At 37.9% G+C, this 23,207-nt stretch overlaps 1 protein-coding gene across 1 annotated transcript in view; it reads left to right on the top strand.

The window, feature by feature from the left end:
* LOC131426477 (uncharacterized) overlaps positions 1-23,207 on the top strand; it is a 125,014-nt gene extending 101,807 nt beyond the window's left edge. The window contains exons 3-5 of the mRNA XM_058589241.1: positions 21,708-21,841; positions 22,286-22,524; positions 22,792-23,207. Of these exons, the coding sequence (XP_058445224.1) occupies positions 21,717-21,841; positions 22,286-22,524; positions 22,792-23,099 (672 nt within the window). The 5' untranslated portion in view covers positions 21,708-21,716 and the 3' untranslated portion in view covers positions 23,100-23,207. The remainder of the gene's footprint in view (positions 1-21,707; positions 21,842-22,285; positions 22,525-22,791) is intronic.

The following is a 23,207-nucleotide window of genomic DNA, read 5'->3' as shown; positions in this document are numbered from 1 at the left end:
TGACCACAAAGTAAAATCAATTCCATGTACACTGTAGTCTTTTTTTATGCGAATTTCCGTACCGCATAAAAAAACCGCATGAAAAAAATCCGCATAACTCTGAAAATTCGCATAAAAAAAACCGCATAACTCTGAAACTTCGCATAAAAAAAACCGCATAACTCTGAAACTTCGCATAAAAAAAGACCGCAGAAGGGAAAACCGCATAACTCTGAAAATTTGCATAAAAAAAAACCGCATAACTCTGAAACTTCGCATAAAAAAAACCGCATAACTCTGAAAATTCGCATAAAAAAAGTCGCGTAAAAAAAAACCGCATAAAAAAAGATCGCATAAAAAAAGACCTCAGTGTATTTAGAAGGACCGCACGAAATGCTATCATGTTCATTCTACCCCAAGTTCCCTTTTTATACTGCATTGTATTCAAGCTTAACTATATAACATGAAACCGAAGAACTTGCAGAAGAGCGAATAGAGTGTTTCCGATGTAAAAAAAGTCTAACAAATCGATTGCATATAGTTTTATTGACAGCAGAAAACTCGTTGTACCGTTTTACCCCATTTCTTTTCTAGTTATAATATTCAGTTGAAATATGATCTACAATCCAAAAGCAGATCCAATGCGATCTATCAATATTGGTACAAATGAATTCAATGATCGCACGAATCTTGTTATACCGTTTTACCCCAATTTATCCTTTAACTGAGTCTTTAAGATTTTGCTCCACATTGAATTCATTTGTAATCCAATTTTCAGGTCTTTCTTCGTAATATCAATCGATTTTCATCAACCGAAATCAGCCTGCTTTCGGTATGCGAAAGAAAGTTTAACCAGAAATACGACTTATGAATTAAATTGGGGTAAAACGGGTTAAACTGGCTAGTACTGTCATTCCCATTGTGTTTAATTGGATCACAGATGTTTTGCACGTAATATGAACCAATATTGGTAGGTCATATTGGATCTGCTTCGGGATTGTAAATCTGAATTCATCATAAAATTATATTTGTCGGAAAATTGGGGTAAAACGATGTAGCACGAAACATGTGATCATGAACACTATCTGTAAATTATTATGCGAAATATAGAACTGTTTTGTTTAACCAAAATTGGTCTAAACACCGATCAGCAGAATCTTATTAAAAACAATCCATTTATCTAACTTATGAGCTTATCAGGAATACCTTCCGATTGGTGGAATTGATTTTTTTCCTGAGTTTCACAATTAGTTTTCAAAGTAAAGTCAGAAAAAAGAGGAATTGGAGCAAAACGGGCATGATAGTGAATTTTGCGGAACTTCTAACTGTCATGAATCGATTCTACAGAAAAATTTGCATAAGAAATACTAATTTTGAAAATATTTGCTCATGTTTTTATAAAATTATTGAGCAAAGTCGCGTTTTTGATCGTTTTTTCCCCACTGTGCACTGTTTCAAAGAAATGGGTATTGATTATCACTGGGGGAGCCCGGGCTAAACCGAAAACTTTTTGGGAATTTAAAAACAAAACACATCCCAAACAAACACAGGTTTTTATCAAAGTTATTCATACCGTTGTGTAGCTTCAACCTTCAGCTGCAATTCCCAATTTGTGGTTTGGAAAAACATGCATTAGTTTAGATCTCAAGATACCTTAAAAAGCGCGAAAATTCACAACCATATTCGAATGGATTCTCTTTTGAATTCAACCTTTCGTGAAACTTGATGCTCCGCAGTACCAAAATCTTCATTGAAGACTGTTTGATTGTTTCGTTACAAATAATTAACGTTTTGCTTAAAATTAAAGCAAATTTAGTTTTATAAAGCGATAAAAAGTATAATACGTATAGAAACATAGATATTAATATGTAGGTGTGTTTCAAGAATCTGTTAATAATTTCAAGTAAAAAATAATGTGTCCGGTTGAGCACCGCTGTTATTGTTCCTGAACAGACAATTCATTTTCGAGACACTCAAGGAGCAGGACTCTTTGCAAGCGTATGAGTGTAATGTCAACAATGTGTACGTAAAAACAAATTCCGGCGCTTCTTTTGCTGATTTTAATCAATAAATCTTCCACATTGTTGAAAAATAAACCAATCAGTTCATTCTGCTTAGAATTGCAATTAAAGAAAAGCACAAATCTTAGTTTAAAACTCTTCCGTTTTTCTGAAAACTGCTCGAGAAAAATGGTTTCAATTTCAGCTTACTTCCACTAACACATTTGATTAGCAACAAACACACTCCTATATGGATTTTCTCTTGCAGAAATTATTGCGAAATAAAGATTTACGTACCTTCTATTAGTAATTCCGCAAAATAGGAACCTTTAATTTAACACGCAAATGGCAATGGATGTGGAAGGTTGTCGTAAAACTATTTATTTTTCCGGAAAACTGCTATTGTAACAGAAAATATTAGGTTCTGTTTATTTTGTGTGGCGCATTGAAGCAGTGTTGCTAACTTTTTTTTTATTAGGTAATTAAAATCCAGTTCGTGCTCGCATCTCATCGGACACAGTCGAAAATCGTTTACTGTCGAGACAACAGAAACAAAGACAATACAGTGTACGAAATAGACAAATTCAATTTGTATAGAGTTCAAGCGTTGCAAAGTTAAACCAGCAGCAAATGAAATTGAAAAACTTAAAGGACGAATGCATCTAGACGCTAATAATGTAAGTGAGATTCAATTCAACTGTGTGTACATTATGGGTACGGAATTTTTCCCCGGCATCAGGAATGGCGTGCGAGTGATACGTATGCAACTACGTAAGGCATTTCCATCCTACATCGTTTGTGGTCAAGATGGAATACATCCGTGTAAAACGCTGATTACCTATGAAAATCAGCGGATCAAATGTCAGTTTTGTGAACAACCTGCACACTACGGCAAACCTTGCACTGAAACTGTGAAAAGGACATCTTCAACCAAAGACAAGGTCAACCGCTCAACAACGGAAACTGGTGAGCGCAGTACTCCTGTTTCACCATCAAACCAACCAGCAACTGCAACCGATGTACAACAAGGCGCATCAACTGCAACTAGCAACGAGCTCAAGACTGCGAATAACAAGGAAAACGAAAAAAAGAGGCAATGGATGACGAGACGAGCCACGAATCAAGTGCCCCTCAACCCTCGCAGGAGGGAAATGGAAGCTTCTCTCTCCCTAGAAAAAGGGGTGACAACGAGATCCAGTACAAAAAAATATTTATTTAAAAATTCGACTCAGTCAGCCACGTAAAGCTTGTACGCAATAGGCCTGAATAAAAATATCTTTTAAATAAAAAATAGGGAATTAAAATCTACATTCATATGAGAAATTGATCAAAACTGATATTTGACCCAAAAAGTCGGGCTTAACATTTGTTTTTAGAATAAATTATTGCTAAAAAGGATTGTTTGAAACTCAATTGTTAAAGCCACTTGGTAAACTGGTGGCACTGCATATGTAAATACATAGATCTATGACATACGTACCAAATGAAATGTACGTAATACAAAAATTACCAACACAAGTAATTTTTTTTTACATTTGAGCCTTAAATAATTTTATTTTCCACGTAATCGAATGCATTGGATTTACTGGATTCAGAATGAAACGAGCTTTCGAAAGCACAAACTAGACCGTTATTATAATGCTCAAAAATCTAATATAACAAAATAAAATCAGAAAATTTAAAAAAAAATAACTGAAAATTTCGAAAAATAATAAACTGACGTCTATATTGCTAGTTTGTAACATATTTATACTGTCCAGTTTAACCCCATGCCCGGTCTAGCCCCGGTCTTCCTTATTAAGAAAAAGTTAATCTCGAATACACTGCAGCATACCTTCAAGAAACAATTCTACGAGTACATTGAAATTAAATGGAAAATACAACCTTTAAATAACAAAATTATGTTTATACTTTTTAATTACATGATGCTTGTTTGTTGTTTTAAAGATTTCGGTTTCATCTCGCGATAGTTTCATGGGTTGTCGTGGTTGATGGTGATTCCAATAAAAAGGGAGCTTGGTTTATTAGAGCAACTAAATAATGAAATTATTGGCCTTATTCTAATAATGAAATTATTGGCCTTATTCTGAATAACGTCGTATCGTTTTTTCGCTCGTATTTCATTTGCATTCCCCATAACGCTAGCAAAATCAAAGGTAGCTATGATTCGATCGAACCAACTAATACCGTTTTCGTTTATTGATCAGAGCAGCCCGAAAGCTGACCCAGAGTCGCCCAAACAACGTTTGATATGTTTGTTTTAGCAACCTGAGGTCGCTCTAGAGCGGACTCCAACCGCGTAGTTTCGCTCTGAAAATTTTCTCGGGTCGCACCACGCATCCAGCCGAGTTTGTTTATTTTATCTTTTTTTCATGAGTTGTTGTTTAGGGCGCGTAAAACGTGTTCGTTTTACTCGGAGTCAGAGTAGCCCGCGTCTAGGTTCAAAAACGAAAACGGTATAACATAACTGAGCATATTCTATCAGCACGACAACCAAAAACTTACAAACGCTGAAAACTCAGATTATTATCGCCATTATTCTGAATAACGACGTATTGATTTTTCGATCGAATGCGGTTCGATCGAATCATAGCTACCTTTGATTTTGCTAGCGTTTTGCAAATAAAATACGAGTGAAAAAACGATACGACGTTATTCAGAATAAGGGCGTATATTCTATCAGCAAAGTACTTTGTTTACCTCACCAGAATACACGTTGTTCCAAATATAGTGATTTCGCTGGTTAACAAAGATTGCGATGCGACAAGATAGCGACAAAATGCCGCAAAGATAACAAAACTGTCATTCGCATTGATTCAACCTCTTCGAGACCAAAAACCAGGAAAATATATTGTTTGAATTGACCGTTAATTGACAATCGTTTTTTTTAACCAGAATGATATCCTGTATTAATCGACGCCTTGTTCTCCAAACCTCGTGCTTCACTGGAAACAACTATAAAAATAAACTACCATAAAAATATTGTAAATCGTCTACTTTCGAAATTCAGTCATTTCTGACAGATACATATTTGCTCAATGCTTTTATTGAATAAACAATTAGTTCTTGTTTCTAGAGAATATTAATTTTAAAATCTGCAATTGCCAGACGATTTATTTCTCTATTCGCTTTAATTCTTGATATAAAAATGTTGTAAACTTCTGTAAAACAGGCAGCGAAAGGGTTAAAACAACTGTCTAACTCCTGGGCAGAGATGACTAGTAAAATTTTCTCATTTCATATAAGATAGTAGCATTTGTCATATGTTCTAATTTGTTGCTATTCAAATCAATACTGCATTTCATTCTGTTTACTTTGTATTTACAACACCATCACACTTTACAACAGTTTTTTTACTATGAAGTGTTGGGGAATTTTTCATTTGGCTGTGATTCCAAGCGGATATATAACGACAGAATTAATCTAAACACGCATCGGTATCGGTATAAACACGCAGAACGACATTCTGTCAACAGTCCGGACTGAACACCAAACCGAAAACCTAACAACGTGGAAATTTGACCCTTTGGATTTCCCTTTTTTTCGAGATCTCTATAACTGACGGAAACTATTTTCCACGTAAAAAATTTTGAAGTGAGCGAAAATATTTCTCTTCCGACTCGCAACGCCTACTGCGATTTTTTTTCCTCAAAAACTGTCCGAATATTTGCCCGTTAGAGCAAATTCAGCAGCTAGAAGTTCTACATGGAAGATCTATAATAGAACTGAAACTGGAACAAACGAATCCCCAGCAAGCCGTTCTTCTATACTTGAAACACGAGTAAAACACTTCTGGTGCTGCCAGTTTTTCTTGTTATAAAATCCAGACTTAAATTTGAAAACTGACATAAATTATGCATCTAGAACTAGAACACTACTGAGAATTTTAATTCGGTAATTTAGTAACTAACTTGATTTCAATGTCGTTGATCAGAACCTACTGTCCTTGTCCTGCTGTCCTTAATCTGTTACCCGTCCTGTAGAATCTTCGAATGCCCTTACCAGCGAAGCTATTCTCTACCTTCGCAAGCAAACGTATATAATAATCGGGTATGCTTTTGAAACGTCAAAACATAAACATTCGAAGGGTCTTCCGATGGAAGTTTGTCGAAAACATATCAATTTTAGAAAAGGGCTCTTTTTGTTCAAATAAACCTAGGTCTCAATTCTCCAAATAACCAGTAGAATCAGTCACTTTAGCCAATTTGTTCTGATTCCTGATGAATAGGACAATACTAAATTTTATTCTGGATGTATTCAGTTATGACAAAGTAGTAAACTTAAAACTTAATTAAATCAGCTCTGGACCCTCCGGTTTTTCGGTGAAAAGTTATCGATCCCTTTTCAATTTTTCCTCGTGAGAATTTTAACAGGTTCCTCTCACCGTCGGTGAGCAAATCTCTCACCGTTAAATGTTTCCATTTTCTCCGTTAGGCGAGTGTGGAAAAACAGAGCGATTCAAAGCAACAGACACTACCAGTCAAAGGGGAGGGGGATCACCAAGGGCACAAAAAGTGCGCAGCATCACAACTCAAATTGCATTGACTTTAATTTACGTTACGTGCACTGGTTTCTTCGCTTTTTCTCTCTCTCTCTCTCACACACACACACACATACACTCGCATTTCTACCTTATCTCACCGTTGTCGATAGGATCTCTGAGCGACAATGATTCCGTTGCTCGTCGGCAGCATCCGAAACCCGGAGTTCGATTCAGCTGCTCGCTGGCCGTCGGTATCGACAGTTTCAAGCCACGATTTGATGGGGTCGTGTTGGGGTCAGCCATTTTTTTCAAACAACAGAATGTAAATTATGGTGTGTCTGTAACTACGCTGTAACTTTCATTGGCTTTTGACACTGATTGCTTTGACCTATTTTTTTTATATGGAAGCTTCGCACCTGTCGTCAGAAAATCCCAACACAACATAAAATAATGTTTAGTTTCTTCGTTTCATCATCATACACTAAACACGATAAAAATGCTTTCCTTTTAACAGGCTCGTGTCATCGTTCATAGCGCTACATTTTGTTTCAATCGCGTGAGCTAATTTCCCTTTTTGTTTCTGGTATCGAAATAACTTTTCCACCTGTCCGCAGTTTGACTGAGATTCGACATTGGAAGCATTTTGGTTGCGTGTAATTATTATTGTTATTACTGTTATTACCCTCACTCCTCTTCGTTGAAATCTACCAACCTTACCCAGATCATTGCGGTTATTGGTTTCAATAAAAGCAAGCTAAAAAGTTGTATACAATTAAGATACAGCAATTGATTCCCATTAATTGTTGCTCATTTATTTGGCCGCTCATTTGCACTTCCGGTTTACTGGAAAAACATCCGGTGGAAATAGGTTTTCGCAGTGCTAATTTGGACTTATGAATAAAACTTTTTTTATTCATGCTTTTCATTTGGAAATCCTATTCCTTCGGAAGTCTTCTTAAGACAAAACGGATTATATCTGTAGGAATCGAAATTTTCTCCGAGAAAATTATTTCACGTCCAATGTTTGAACGGAGTGCGGAGTTCTGAACGATTACAACCAGAGTAGTTTGCAAAACAATTTCCACAAATAGGAAAAAATTACCAGTTTGAGCTCGGCCTTTGAGTATTTTTTCGCAAATTTTCATTTCTACTATTTTAAGAAAAGCTGATACTGATAGAAAATGCCATAACAAATCAAATCTAAAAAGGTACATGCGTTATGACGTCTTCCACGTATTACCTTCTGGACGTTACATTCATAACTTTTTGATGAATTGTAATCCGTTCTTGAATTACTCTTTAGTTTTTACTTCTATAACCGTTAAAAAAGCTTCAGTCATTTAGTATCTAGACGGAAAGAAACTGATTAATGCTATAACAATGTTGAAACATAAAAATGAAAGTCACTCACTGCACTTCAGAGGTGAAGTAGATAAAAAAAACTACTTATCATATTGACTAAACTGAGTTGTCACTTTGCTTCACCATCTGTTTACATCTTCTTTAATTTTTGTTTGACAATTGCCAAATAGCTGGACGGCATTCAAAGAAGTTGGAAAGATTGATGTCCTTTCTACGAAATCCTACCTGTTGTCTAGATACCACGGTAGCACTTCTCCGCTGTAATGACGTAAGAATACGCTATTTCAGGCACTCCTACTTGTACATTTGATAATCCATAGTTTAGTTTGTCACCATTTTTTGTCCTCTTCTGAAAATACCTTGCCAAATCATTTTTTTAAGTGCGTATTAAACTTCCATTTCTTCACGATTCGCTTTCGACTCAACCGTACTTAAAGCAGTTAGCATCTCCGCCTGGCAGTTTAATGTAAAACACTAAGCAGACTTCAAGTTTACACTTCTTATTCAACACTAAAGATATTGCATTATATGTAACAAACTGTTCAAAAACAATAATAAAGCATCTCGAAAACGATAAAAACCTGTTCAACGTACTGCTCAAAAACAATAGAAAACTGGTCATAAACGATAAAAAAATTCGAAAACGATAAAAAATTGCTTAAAAACGATAAAAATCTGCTCGAGAACGATAAAAACTGCTCGAAGACAATAAAAACCTGCTCAAAGCAATGATCGAGGAATGGGAAAAAACTGTCCGAAAAACAAGAAAATACGATAGATAGAAATAATAAAAACAATAAAAGCGATCAAAACCATATGTTAAAAACAATTAAATGATTCAAACGATAAAATCGATAAAAGCGCTCAATACTGTTCGAAAAACAGTTGGAAAAAACTACTCGAAAAAAGCAAAAGCAAAACTGTAAAAGCGATGAAATGAAAAATAAAAAAGTATAAAGCGATAGATCACCGATGAATAGCTGGTGATAAAAACTGCTAGAAAAAATGCTCCAAGAGTGAAAAAACTGCTCGAATAAGAATTATACAAACAGAAATAATAACAACAATAAAATGATAAACGATGAACATTGATGAAAACGATATAAGTGATACAAACTCTGAAATCGACGAAAACGATCAAATCAATCTAGTCGATATAATCTGCAGATATCGATAATCAGAACTATAATCGGATCGATGAGGTCATGGGCGTTACATTCGCAACTATTTGATGAATTTCAGAACCGCTTCGATCGGGCCGATATCGTGACTTTGCTCGAAAACGATAAAAGACAGCAAGAAAAGAAATAGAAAAAAAAACTGTCCGTAAACATCGAACAAAACTTCTCGAGGGACGGTGATAAAGCAATTTAAAAGCTACTCGAAAAAATGCTCCAAAAACTGATCGAAGATGGATAAAAAACGATTAAAAAACTACTCGAATAACTGCTTGAGAGAAACTGGTTAAAAACGATAAAAAACTTCTTTGAAACTGTTCGGCAAAGACCAGAGAACGGTTCGAAAAACTGATCAAAGTACTGCTCGAAAAAATGAAGTTCGAGAACGATTAAAACACTACTCGACTTTTTTCAACTTCCCGAAAACGATCAAAAACAGCGCTAGGAACGGGAAAATACAATTGAGAACTGTTCGAAAAATTTCTCAAAAAACTGCTTGAAGAAGGATAGAAAACGAATGTTAAACTGCTCGTGGAATGGTGAAAAAACGAGTAAAATTCCTCATTAGTTTTCTGGACGATCTACGAGCAGTTTTTATCGTTTCCATCGTTTGTATCGTTTTTATTTTTTTTTGTCTTTTTATCGTTTTATCTTTCAACGCACTTTGATCCTATTTATTCGTTTTTGAGCAGGCTTTTTTCGTCGTTTTTTCACCGACGACCTGCTCAAAAACGAATAAAAAGGACCAAAGTGACTTAAAAAATAAAACGATGAAACGATTAAAACGTATAAAAAAAAGATAAAAACGAAACGAACGATACAAACTGCTCGTAGATCGGCAAAATAAACTAATGAAACACTTCTCGGTTAACTGCTCGAGGAAGGTGAAAGAAACGTTGAAAATCTGCTCGAAAAACTGTTTGAGGAACGGTGAAAAGATGGTTTAAAAAATTGCTCGAAAAACTGGTCGAAAAAACTGTTCATGGTAGGGAGAAATAACTGCTCGAAATAATTACTGACGTGTTGCAAAAACTGTTCGAATAACTGCTCTAAAAACGAAAAAACAATTAAGACGATAAAAACGATAGAAACAATAAAAACGATAACAATAATAAAAAATATTAAATCTCTTTAATCTATATAATCAATAATCAAACTGCTAATATCGATAATCGGATCGATGTGGTTCAATCAAATTAATAAAAACCAATGACAGATTCTCTTTGTTTATTTGTTTAAGACTATCTAGTACTGATGAAGTACTTTGGGTTTCATTCTACACAAATGAATTGGAGGCAAACATAAAAATTGATGAGTAATTAACAGAAGAGAAAGTAAACAAGGAGAATCTGTCATTGGCTTCTTGGCCCATTTGAAACATTCACATCGATTGGTGATCTCATAACTGAAGTGGAACGTTGTATGGCGCCTAGTAAAAAAAACAGTAAAAGACATTTCATGTCACGCTTAACGGAGTTGCAAAATTCTCTTACGTTGGGCACGGAACTGTCTTTCTGCACTCTCGTCTTTGAAAAATTGTGGCTTTCCGAGCTGATCCTTGTCTTCAACTACGTCGTTTCACCAATGTATTCCGTAATATAGGTTTCCAGGAGAAAAAGAAGGTCCAGATTTTTCAAACTGACGATGCACTGATATAAAGTGTCTTTTAAATTTGACATTCAAGCTTGAAATCTACTAGTGGCGCCATCTTTTGTAAAACCACAGAAACCAACTTCAAGGTACTCAGTCAGAAAATGGGAATGGGAAGAAATGCTGAATTCCTTACAGCTATCTTACTTTCGTAATAATTGATGTTAATGAAATCAGTATTAATTACTAGGTTTTTATTATCATTATTTCCGCTACTGTGGCCGACAACTGGAATGCTGTTCAAGTTGTCGGTCATCGAAAATAGCAATAAATACAATCACGCAAGTTGATGCATTTACTGACTAACAACTACTAGTCCGTTTTACCTTGGTTTTACCACGTTTTCGCCACCACCGAACATAATTTTAGTTTCAACATTGCCTTCTCAGCCATGAGCTGAGCTGGAACCACCAGAATGGAGTTTCATCACGTAACTGCGACCATTTCCGCCGTTAAATCACAATAAAATATGTGCGTTGTTTCTTGTTTTTTTTCTTCCTTTTATTGCCCTCTGTCAATTGCTTTTGGATCGCAGTAAAATTAGTTCACTTTCCGCCTGCGCAATTCTTGGGAAATAAACTTTTATGTTGCCAATTCTCTAGCCCTTCTGCTAATGCTATTCTCATTTTGTCCGTTTAGTGCAACACCACGCCATCAGCCCCTACGGCGGCATCCCTTACATACACAGACACACACACACCGTTGGAAGTTCCAACGAATCACCGTACACTGATGGAATTGTTTCACATTTTGTGCACGGGTAGATTCCTAGATTCAGCCACGTTCACAACCCCTCGTCCGGTCGGTCGGTCCACTAGTTGCGGCTGGAACTGCCTTCCCTCGGCCCGGGGTTTCCGAACGGATAAAAAATATTTCCCATGTATTTTACTCCCGCATATTTGTTATTGTTGCTGCCTCGAGCCGGAGGCGAGAAAACAATCCCTACGAATGGTGGTGGGTCGGACCAACATCCTTAGGTTATAGTGATATTTGCATTCGCAGATGTGCAAATAGCAGAACGCAAACGGGTGAAATGATTCTGTTTTCCATGGTTGAAACATGTGCATTATTCAGTCATGCATGGATTCTGTCGTGACATGGTGGACCAGAAATTTATGCTGTGATTTTGGCCAGGATCATAAAAACAACCAAGCGTCTCCATCCGATCCATTCGACCTGAAGGCAACACGTGATGCTTGGTTTGAAAACCGTGCAAAGTGAACTATAAATTTATGACCCGAAAGCTCATCGTAAATCGTATGCCAGCCAGCTACTGCTGCCTTCCATCGGAAAATTTCGACCCATCCATCAATCAGCAGCCGAGTAGCGAAGCGAAAGTCGTTCCCATTTTATCGCCTTGCATAAGTTCGTTTTCAGCTTCAATGCACACATCTTGAACGCAGCAACCGCCGCAGTGAGATGAGGTGTGGGACGTCTCATTCAATCTGTTCTATTTTCCTGCCATGAAGACCGTAACTGAACCGTCAATACTTGCCAACCGTGTGCCACACAGCCATTCAAAAATTATGGGAAATCGATTTTCCCCCACGCGGTAAGCACGTCACCATTGCTTTTCTCTTCTTCTTTTAATTTCTGCCAAACCGTTTTCTGCCACACTCGTCGGCGATGGATCCCCGTTCCAGCGGTCGGAACTCTCCCGCAGTTAACTTCCTCCAGTCACATGTTCGGGAAATGTGTTTTGCTTGTGCTCCTCCGAATCTCACGCAGCCTTCCTCGGCTGTTGTTATTGTTATTGTTCTGGCTTGCCCCCCCTTGCCAATGTCAACTTGATGTTGGTGGAAGAATGCGAAATCAACCCGTGAAATTTCAACACGCTGTTCCTCGTTGAAAAACAGAGCAGGCTGATGAAACGGATCGGTATGTTTGTTGTATATATAGCAACAGTTGACGTTTGAAATTTCGCATTCCCTTCCATCCCTCTCTTCCATTGCCCATAACTTCAGTTTTCAATTGCCAACATATTTGCAATGTGAACGATTTGTTTCCTGAGAAATTCATGTGTCAGAACGCCATCATCACATCTGGAATAGATTATGTTCTGGTAGTGAGGTCTTTTGGAATTTGACATGATGAATGTTTCACAAATCGACTTCGGACTGACGTATTTACGTTTCAATGACGTCATCTTGGGTTACTCGCTCATCAGTAATCCGTCTAACGCAATGTCATTTATTTCATTAGAATTTGTCATTTATTTTATTAGAAAGAAAATCTTTTTTTCCATGTTTAATTGATGTCCAACTTCCCAGATGCAAGGATCATACATTTGACTTTCCTCGCAGTAGGAACTTCGTATTGCTTTCCACTAGGTTGGTTAGCGATCTCAGGATTCAAAATTTTGATTTTTGTTGATGTTGATCCGCCATCAAGAACCGTCCTATACATACTTGAGAATTTCGGATGAAATTATCAGTTCAGACAAACAAAATAAATTTTGATCATAATTAATCAACGAATCTCTAAATCCATCCATAAAAACTAAGAATTTCACAAATATGAAAACAGCACCCAACATCACCACTTCGAAATTGATATTCCATTTTCCGATTTCTCGATAAATATCAATCAAACATACCACGGAAAATTACTGGAATAATAATGATCGAGTTTTTTACCCAATTTTTACATGTTTTTGTTTGTTAGTATTCGATTCGTGAAAAAAAAAAGAATATAAAAAACCAGCAATTTTTTCCTATTAGGTTTTTTATCGTGACGACACAAATGAACAAGTATTCATCCTTGACAGTTCAGCGGTACTGTTTACAAACAAGCTTAAACAAAAATAGAAAAACACATCTCAAACAATCATCTTTACATTTTGCAACTAGTGACTTTCATTTAATAAATCTCAAAAACAACCCGTATCCAATCGTGAACAATTGTTTTAAAACTCTATTTAGGCGATATGGTCTCATCCAATTTGTCAACAGACAAACAAAAGAATCTATGTTTACAAACATTACAGCTGAATTGTCAAAATGTGTTCATTTGATTGAGGTTAGTAGTGACGGTAAAAAACCTAATCGTTGAGCAAAATCTGAAAATTATCACCATTGCTTAGTTCAAAGCTCGCCACTTGAGCAGCGCAGCGGTCGCAGAAGCGTTGGCTGGATTCTTCAGTTGAATTTGTAACAAGTACAAGGTGATATATTTTGGATTACACTAGCATTAAATGTAAATAAATGTAGCATTAAAGAAATCACTTTGAGCCATGGTAATTTAAAGTTATGATTATTATTGTGCAAACCGTTTCTCCCTACGCGATTCAATATTTCACTGGCGTTGCCTATCGGAGCCATATATTTCTTAGAATTCAAATTCACTTACGCGGCATTGAACCGTTCCGGATGAAACTAACTGCATCTAACTGACCGATCACTCAGAGAGAAAATGAACACAAGACAGGCAGTTACGGTATCCAACCAATGTACTTAGTTCTCGCAGATGAACTTTCCCACCCTCTTCGTCTCCTTCACATTGCGCAAGTGCGCGGTATAAGCGGGCGGCTTGGAGAAACGAGTGTTTGCTTTCCCACGGTTTGTTCTTCCTGGTGGGGTTTAACCAGCGAGGGGGGATTCCTTACAAACGACATGTATGTGTATATATGAACGCGCAAAGAACGAAATGGTTTGATCTGGATAGTTGGTGAGAGAGGGAGATGCTGGGTTGATCGGTGGGTGATTGACCCTTGAAGAACTCGGTTTGATAAGAGGTCGTTGTCCTGTTTCGGCTAGATGACGTCCTTCCGGTTGAGAAATTACAAAACCATTGACACTTGCGATAAATCTGAGGGTTCTTAGCAACACCGACTTCAAATCGACCTGGATCGTGGAGGAAGACAGAAGTGAAAGTGTCTAGTGCGTGTCGCGTATTGTATAGTCAGGTAAAACGCGTTTAAAGGGTTTCTAGTCCAAGTAGTTAATATTTCTATTCCCCTAAGATTGGTTATAGTCAGTGCTAGTTAGGTTCGTGCGGAAAATAGGTGCGAGTGCTAAAAAGTTATATTGAAGGTAAATTTACTGTAGTATGATGTGCTAAATGTTACGGAAGCTAATAGTTTCGAGCAGCCGTCCGGCGAATTTTTCCGCTTGACAGTCCTCTTCGTCGGCTCGCCACCCACGCCGATACAATTCTGCAAAACGAACCTAGCGACGCAAAACCCGTTGTTTGGCATATCTCGTCGTCTACTTCACGATCCCGCAGAAGACCCGACATTCGTCTTCGTCGTCATGCGACGCCCGTCATGGCGTAGAATTGGCAGCATCAACCACGTTCACCGTCTTCACGTCGAAACTGCCGTATCGACAGCCATCATAACGACGCCACCTTTGTAAGCCACAAAACGGAGTGAGTAAAAACCTTTGACATGCGCATGATCATTTGGTAGATGTACATTTTAGCACACAATTGTAGCGTTCTTGGGCGATAAATGTCGCTAGAACGGAAATCGCACGCCTTAGATAATTAAGCATCAGGGGAACATAAAAATGTTAATGAGTTAATGTTAGTGAATAAATGTTCATTATTGGTTTGTAAGATGGAGGGAAATTGTAACGAGACTTTTATGATTTTCGGTTAAAGCAACCTCCCCTTAAATATGACAACTTGGTTCTAGAAAAACTTTTTCCCGCGCGTCCTTGCTTCGCTGTTTCCTTTTTTTTCAGTATTCATTTTTGTATCTACTCCGAGTATAGGGTTGCTTGGGAATCTCAACCCCCATTTTCTCCTCTGTTATTCCGAAGCGTGGCAGGGAAATCGCAAGTCGGGAGTTGCGCCTATGATGATACACGTAAGTAGAATATTTTCTGGATCGGTCGAACGACAGAGTTTTGTTTAGTGTCGTTTCACTCCTTTTAAATCTGGCTCGAAGTCTCCGCTGGTTGTTTGGGTCTACCAAATCGTTCATTAAATATCGAAATTTATTTACTGAATCCTCCCTGGGGTTAAACTCGTGCCGGGCAATCAAACGTGACAAGCGGTCCTCTCACGAGGTGGCGCGAAGCCGCTTGTTTGAGTACTTTGGGAAAGAGCAGCAACGGACCCCAAACCGCCAGCAGGACGAAGGCCAGTTATAAATTTGTGAACAGTGTTTCGGGTTTCGGGTTCGAATCCTGTCTCTGTGATAGCTTTATCGCGGTTTTCATTTCATAAACACTAAGATTTGATTCCGTTGTTTGTTAATTTTAGGCAAACATTACTTCCAGTACATAAAATTAATTTTAGAAAGAGAACCGAGCGATCAGTTATACGCAAGTTCTACAGAATCCCGTAAATAATTACAAATCAGAATAGTCGCCAAGTACGATAAAAAATCATAGCGTCCATATGGTAAAATTGTCCTCCAATTGCCGAACATACTGATTGTCGTGAAAACTGACTGTCAAATAGCTCAAAAATCGTGAGGGGTTCGTCGAATGGATTGAGGTAAAGGGGAACATGGTTTTAAAACATTAGAACTACTCAAAACTTTTTAATAATAAATAAAGCATAAAATAATTTCACTTGCTGCCAACACATATCGTTCGAGGGTAATTTCTGATGGACTCGACGAATTGTGCAGTGTTCTGGAAAGCGCTCACAATTCCGGTCAACCGGGAGAAGAAATTGCCTTTTGTTTTTCTGAATTACTGCCGGCTGCAACTAATGAACAATTTATATGGTTCTATAGGTCAATATAACCATATCTACGACTGGTTCTAATCTGCTCGTTCCTATGAAAAACACAATCATAAGTTGGAAATTTGTGTTAATTCCGATCGTTCAGGTGTTGAAAATTCGGTAAAAAATCACCGAATCCTGCGATATTTTCAAAATGTGTACAATATGTGGTATTTTACTACAATGATCATAACTGTGGTGAATTCATGTCTGATGGTTCAGCAAAATTATAATTATTATAGTTGGGAACACCTACAATTTTCTCGTACCACAGCACATTATACAATAACCAAATACTATATTACAGTAACAAATCTGTGCATTTTACTTCCATTGGAAGTTGAAGAAATGATAACGTGGGCGCATTATTTATTAAAATTTCATTTATTTTTTTCCTTCTAATTCCACTACACGTTATATACTGTGGTCGTCACACTGATCTCTCTTCAATTGTCGAATACTGTGGTCGTCAAAAAGTGAGATAACTGTGTGTTCGAAAGTTCCTATCTCATGCCTCCCCGTGTAGACAATAACATTTGATCAATACAGCGGCATCGACTGAGTGCTATCGTCTTCTGTGTTAGTAACAGAATGAGAGGGTGCGAATTGGTTACGAATGTAATTATTAATTTGAAACGCGAAAATTATTAGTATTTCGCCTTGACATCCTATTGCTGAAGTGTATTTAACCCCTCATGTGATTTTGAATTGTCAACTTGTTTGCAGCATGCCTTACAATTCATAAATTAGCATTTTGCATATCATCCTTATTTAATACGGCGCATAAAGAAACATTAAGACGGACGAACAATTTTGTGTGTATAAATAAAAAAATGTTTAGCATCGAAGTTCTTATAATTGAAATTTCAAAAGAAAAAATTGCCTGTGTTACTTCCTTTTTTCAGTTGTAATTTTTCACTACTAGAATCAAAACTTTGAGCATTGTTTGAAGTTTTATAGATACTGATTCTTAATTGGTTATACTAAACACAAGCTCAAACCCACAATTACGTGCTAGGAACAGGGCTGGCAATAATCAACTCCGTACTTCATCATCACTGAGTTCAGCTCACCTGCAAATCGGTTTCAGAAGCATCGCTGAGCGAGTTGAGTAACTGGGTAACGGGGTAACCATTTGTGTAGAGAAAACATCGTCTTAATATCGTAGTGTCAAACAATAAGCAGATGAGCGCTGAGTGCACATTAAATATTAGAACCCACTGAGAGACGATTTGTGAGTTGGGATTTGATGTTTTTGTACATCAACACATTGAATCAGATTCTTATGACACTGTCTCGCTTGTATTCCCCATCCACCAGAGTTGCCATGGGCAGCCAACGTTCGAATCGATGCCATTTCAATCCAATTCTCAAGACGTGTTTTCGTATGCTGGAAAAAGCATTCGGTTTTAGTAGCCAGTTGTGTTTAGCTCGAGACATGAAATTCAATCGCTACGGAACATTACGCTACGATTCGACTTTTGTTGTCGTACATTAATGCACGTTCTCGTTTTGAGTACCAGCAAAAACAAAACCGAAAATCTGGGTTGTGTTGGCAGCTCTGTAGTTTAAGCAAACACTCACCGGTGAAGCTCGGTACGGTGATCCCAAACTCAGTACTCACTTTTTTAAACTAGGAATGAGAGTTAAATGCTATGAAATCAAAACTGAGAACCATCAATACCATCATAAATTGATGTTAGCGGTGCTCTGTATAGGTGAGTGTGTTTGTTTAGATCACCGATGAGTTTCATCTTTACCATCATTTTACGGATTGCATTGTAAATCATGAGGTGAGCTGATGAATAGAAAAAATCGAATCTTATGAGCGAGTTTTTGCCACCCTTGGCTAGGAACAATATTTTGGAAGGTTTTTGTCACAGAATTTGACTACATCGTTCGTAAAAAATAATTTTAAAAACTCAAAACGGAATGGTTTGTAGCAAAATCACTATAACAAAAAATGGACCTGATTCCGGAAACACCAATCTAGCCAAAACAACGCTAATAAAAATCTAAACCAGTCGTTTAGTCACCGCAATTTCCAGTGTCCAAACAAGTTTGTCTGAGGCCCCCTGCCAATTTCAAAGCCACCGGATGTGCCATAAAAATAAACATCAAACCAAAATAGGACCTCACTCTGGTACCGGTACCCGTACACTTCTGCCTAGTCAGCGCCGCTTTGTTTTTATTTTCATTTTTTGCCTTGACCAGCCGGAAAACACCGCAACCCATCAAGCGTTGCTTTTAATGGTTACCGTAAAAAACAGTGCATTACATAGATTACCACGGGGATTTTGGGAATCGGTAACAGCCTCATAAACCGGGCTTACAAAATCCCCTCCGCAGGCGTACCCGGTGCGTTCTGCTCTGATGTGCTACCCCGGTGTTGTGCTAAAAAGTCAAAAATATTTCCTATTCACACCTTCGCTGCCGCTGCCACCGCCTACGTTGATGTTTGAATTGATTTACGATCGAAATGACTTTTGAGCTGCTTATGGACTGTTGCAGTGGAGGGAGACCGGAAATTGTTTTGTTATCACAGCAAGCTGCCACCGAATTAAATTTATGTAAACGAAAATGCTTTTCCTCGGTTTTCGGTGAGATGTTGTCAAACGATGGTGTTTCAAAATCAAATGTCTTTTTTTAGCTTTCTTATGTTGTTTTCGCTTGATGCCAAACCTAACCCAGTTTCCACCCTAACTGCTGTCAAACCGTTTGTTTGAAGTCAGTTTCGAACCTAGTTTCAACGTTGTTGAACTGAAAATCGAGTCAGTTTCCAACCTGGTTTTTAAATCAGTTTTACTCAAACCCCCGTTGCTAAGTGCGAAATCAACACAGTTTCGTGAAAAGTGTTTGTTTGATGAAACTACCCTGGGTCAGTCTCAGTTTTCTCAAGCGAAAACGACATTAGAAAGCTGCTAGATATCGCATTGTTATTCATTTATTGTAATCGGACTGATAGCACTGTTGGAACGAATACGGTAGGTTTACAATACGACACAATCGTAGTGGAATGGTAACCAAATAGAACCTATTGTCGTTGCCCGTGTGAATATGAATCTACATGTACAAAAATACCTGGTTTTGGAAGTATAAATTTAAATTCTGTACTAAGCTTTTAGCAGTTTACGGCGTGATGATAAAATTTAAATTTAAATGATTGACATTTCTTTAAATTGATTGAGGTTTTATTGTTTCTATGTAAGTTTTAAGTAATAATAAGGGTTGCTATCAAATCACAGTTTTATTAATTGAAAATTCAACGTATTTCACTCCGACCAATGATTTTAATACATTTAATACTCGTTCTTTTCCTTATAAAGGGTGATTTTTTAAGAAGTATAGGATTCGATTTAAAAAAAATGCACAATTTTGAGAATTGATGAAATTTTTATTGGAGTCGATAGAACGATATAATTTATTGTTCGAATATGATTTCATGCAAATGTTGGCCGCAGCTCCGTTTTAGATGGTCCATTCACAAGATCCAATTTTAACACACTCTCTCCAACATATTGGCCGGGATTTCACGAATAATGCCACCGGCCCATAATCCACACCAAACAGTGACTTTTTCGGGATGCGTTGGGAGCTATTTCAATGCTTCTGGGTGGTCTGCACTCCAGAAGCGGCCATTCTGCTTGTTAACGTTTCCATTCCATCAAGAATGAGCTTCGTTGCTGAACACAGTTTTTCGATAAAAAAAATGGATCTTCCTCCGAATTCGCCAGTCCCCATTCATGTTAAATAATAGACGAAACTGAACAAGTTTGTCCATGTCACAAGACACGATTTACGCGTGATCTGATTGCCTCATTGTTAAATTTTGAGCCATGTTAACGAATGATACGGTTTCTACTTGATGTATGTTTCTACTTAAATGAGTACAAGGTAAAATGGATGCACCAAGAAATAAAAGTTCAAAAGTTATGAGTCGAATAAAAACTTTCAGTATTTTTTTCATGTAAAACGACTGTAATATTTCCATTTAGAAGTGATATGCATCGGATAAAGTTGAAACTCTCAGGACGCAAGCCAGGCCCGTACTCAGGATTTCGTTTTGGGTGGGGCCAGTTGATTTCATTAGTTTCCGGCCAAAAACATCGCAATGGAACTCACACTGATTTTTCTAATATTGCTTAGCTTATTTCACGAACTTATATTCAAATGGAAGATGTTATTATCCCGTATGACAATTCATTCAATTGAAATCCAATTTCTAGATTCCAAGAAATACAGGGAATAAATTTCAAATCGTCATTAGAGGTAACGATGATACAAAAACGTAAAAATCTTCTTTACTTGTTTCAAGACTGTTTCAATTTTACTGCGTAATAGTGCAATGTAATATTGAGAGAATAAACATGGTAAAAATTTGCGCAGAGCAGGCATTAAATTTAAACGTCCATTTATAGAGCACAACAATACACAAGACTTGATGATGATGCGATAGATTCCGAGCTAGCTGCGTTACTCCGATTCGTGGAGAACAGAAAACATCTTCTAAATTTGTAGCTCATATTAATTGATGACCATACGAACTTACAGCGGCTATACTGGTTTCGGTTTAAGGTTCCGGAAGTAGTGGTATAAAATTCCAACACGAAACTCACATCAAGCTCGAAGAAGCTGGTGACCAAGGTGGATCGTTTGGATCCACTGAGCTTCCTCTGAGACATTCGAGCGGCTTGGGAAGCACTCGTTGCGACTTCAGTCCATTGTTGGATAATCATTCTTTTCTATGGTATATAATAATGGATCCAGCCAAACATGCATTCGAAGTGTGCTTGCGTTCGTCTTTTTAGTCCTAAATACATATGTGCGAGATCCAGTAGTAGGGTATCTTTCTCATCTGCAGAATCTTTCTAGCAATCCAGTACAATTTTATGAATTTGACTTAGTTTTGACACTGTCAGTGGCGTTGGAGTCTCGACTATCACGAAACTTTTGAAATCTCTATCTTGCAGTGGAATCTGCAAGAAGAATATTAAATCATATAACCTTTTTTTTGTTTTTTTATTTCGGGAGGGATGCATGGTAACAGGAACCCAGTGGATCCACTCTTAGCTACATTTTTTTTGCCGCCGGATTCCACGCGGCCTCTAGGCTGATCCTGCCCGGAGAAAGACAATGGGTACTATCAATCTTCCATTTAACCCCAGCCCCTTCTAAGAGGTAAACCTTTAACAGAAGATAAAATCTCTAAACTGAAAGAAATGTATATAATTTTTTGAATTGGCTATCATAAAGCTGAAAGCTCCACTATGATGATGGTTGTTCGTGTTTCTCCAGAAAAATCACCCTACTAGCCCTCAATCACGATCGGCCATAATGTCTCATCTCTATTTTCGTTTTTTTCGCATTTATTTTTAGGATAAAAACATGCTTCTGCTTCGGCTGCTTGGCCGCGGTGGCCGTCCTACTTCTGCACTGCGAACCGGAACGGCTGCACTCGGACTGTTCGGCACCGCTGCCGTCGTTGCTATCAACCTCCTGTCGACGTCCAGGTCAGTGGAGCGGACGAATCACAGAACCATTAGAGCCCCGGGCGAGCTGTAAAACGTGATGCAGTTTTTGGGCACGTTTCAATTAGGACCGGGTCAAGTGCTCCTTTTTTTCCTCGCACTATGAGCGAGCAGCAGAATCGATTCAGTTTTTTTTTTGGCTGCCTGAGTTTCCTACAGTCAGAATTGTGTGAACGTGAAAACGTATTCTGCACTCATTAGATGTCAAAAATCAACCTTTTCCTGTCTATTCCTTTTTTTTACTAGTTGCAAATCCCTGTAAAGTTTGAACATGGTAATATCATGCAATAGTGACTGCTGCTACATCCAATTATTTCCTCGCAAAAAAAAACGGCTGCAAAACTTCTGACAACTAATTAATCATATTATTCAAACATAAATATTTATACACTCCTACACTCGCAAAAAAAACTTATTTCTCTCCAGTGTCATGGCCTGCCCTTCATCACAGCCAGCTTCGAACCACTTGACTGGTGCTGCTGGCAAAACAAACTCGGTGTACGATTTCAGCCCTATGGACATCGATGGAAACGTGGTCGATCTGAACGGGGACCGATACCGGGGCCACGTGCTAATCATTGTCAACGTGGCCAGCAAATGTGGCTACACGGACGGTCATTACGCCGAACTGAACCAACTGTTGGAGGAGTACGGTGAATCCAAGGGTGAGTATCTTCCGGACATAGCCAATGCCCCAATGCGGTACGGACTCGATTATCATTAATCATATTTATGACGTGACAAAAAAACTTTCCCCACTACCAGTGTGTCTGTTTGTACGGTATGTGATTACAATCTCCCGTTATGATTATTTGATTAAGGAAGGCTCTGAAATGTGATACATTTTATCTAATAGTAGCAATAATGAGTGTCTGATTGGTTGGACCGAAGGCATAACTCAAAACGACTGCACAAAACTTTCCTATCGGCAGGTCTCCGTATTCTGGCATTCCCAAGCGATCAATTTCATCAGGAACCGGGCAGCAATGCGGAAATCAAGCGCTTCGCTCGGGAAAAGAAAGGTGCGAAGTTTGATCTGTTCTCGAAAATCTACGTAAATGGTGATGAGACCCATCCGTTGTGGAAGTTTTTGAAGCAGCAGCAAGGGGGCACTCTGATCGATGCCATCAAGTGGAACTTCACCAAGTTCATTGTGGACAAACAGGGACATCCGGTTGAGAGACATGGACCGCAAACGAGCCCTCTTGAGTTGCGTAAGAATTTGGAGAAATATTTCTAAAGGGAAGTTGGAATTTAATACGTGAATCTACGTGCCTCAAGTGCCATATCAATATACGAACGGATCTGAAAATTCCTATCAATAATAAAGAATAAATTTATGCATGCA

Source organism: Malaya genurostris, chromosome 1, assembly GCF_030247185.1.
Source record: "Malaya genurostris strain Urasoe2022 chromosome 1, Malgen_1.1, whole genome shotgun sequence".
Classification (NCBI taxonomy): Eukaryota; Metazoa; Arthropoda; class Insecta; order Diptera; family Culicidae; genus Malaya; species Malaya genurostris.
This window is presented reverse-complemented; position numbering and strand designations above follow the sequence as displayed.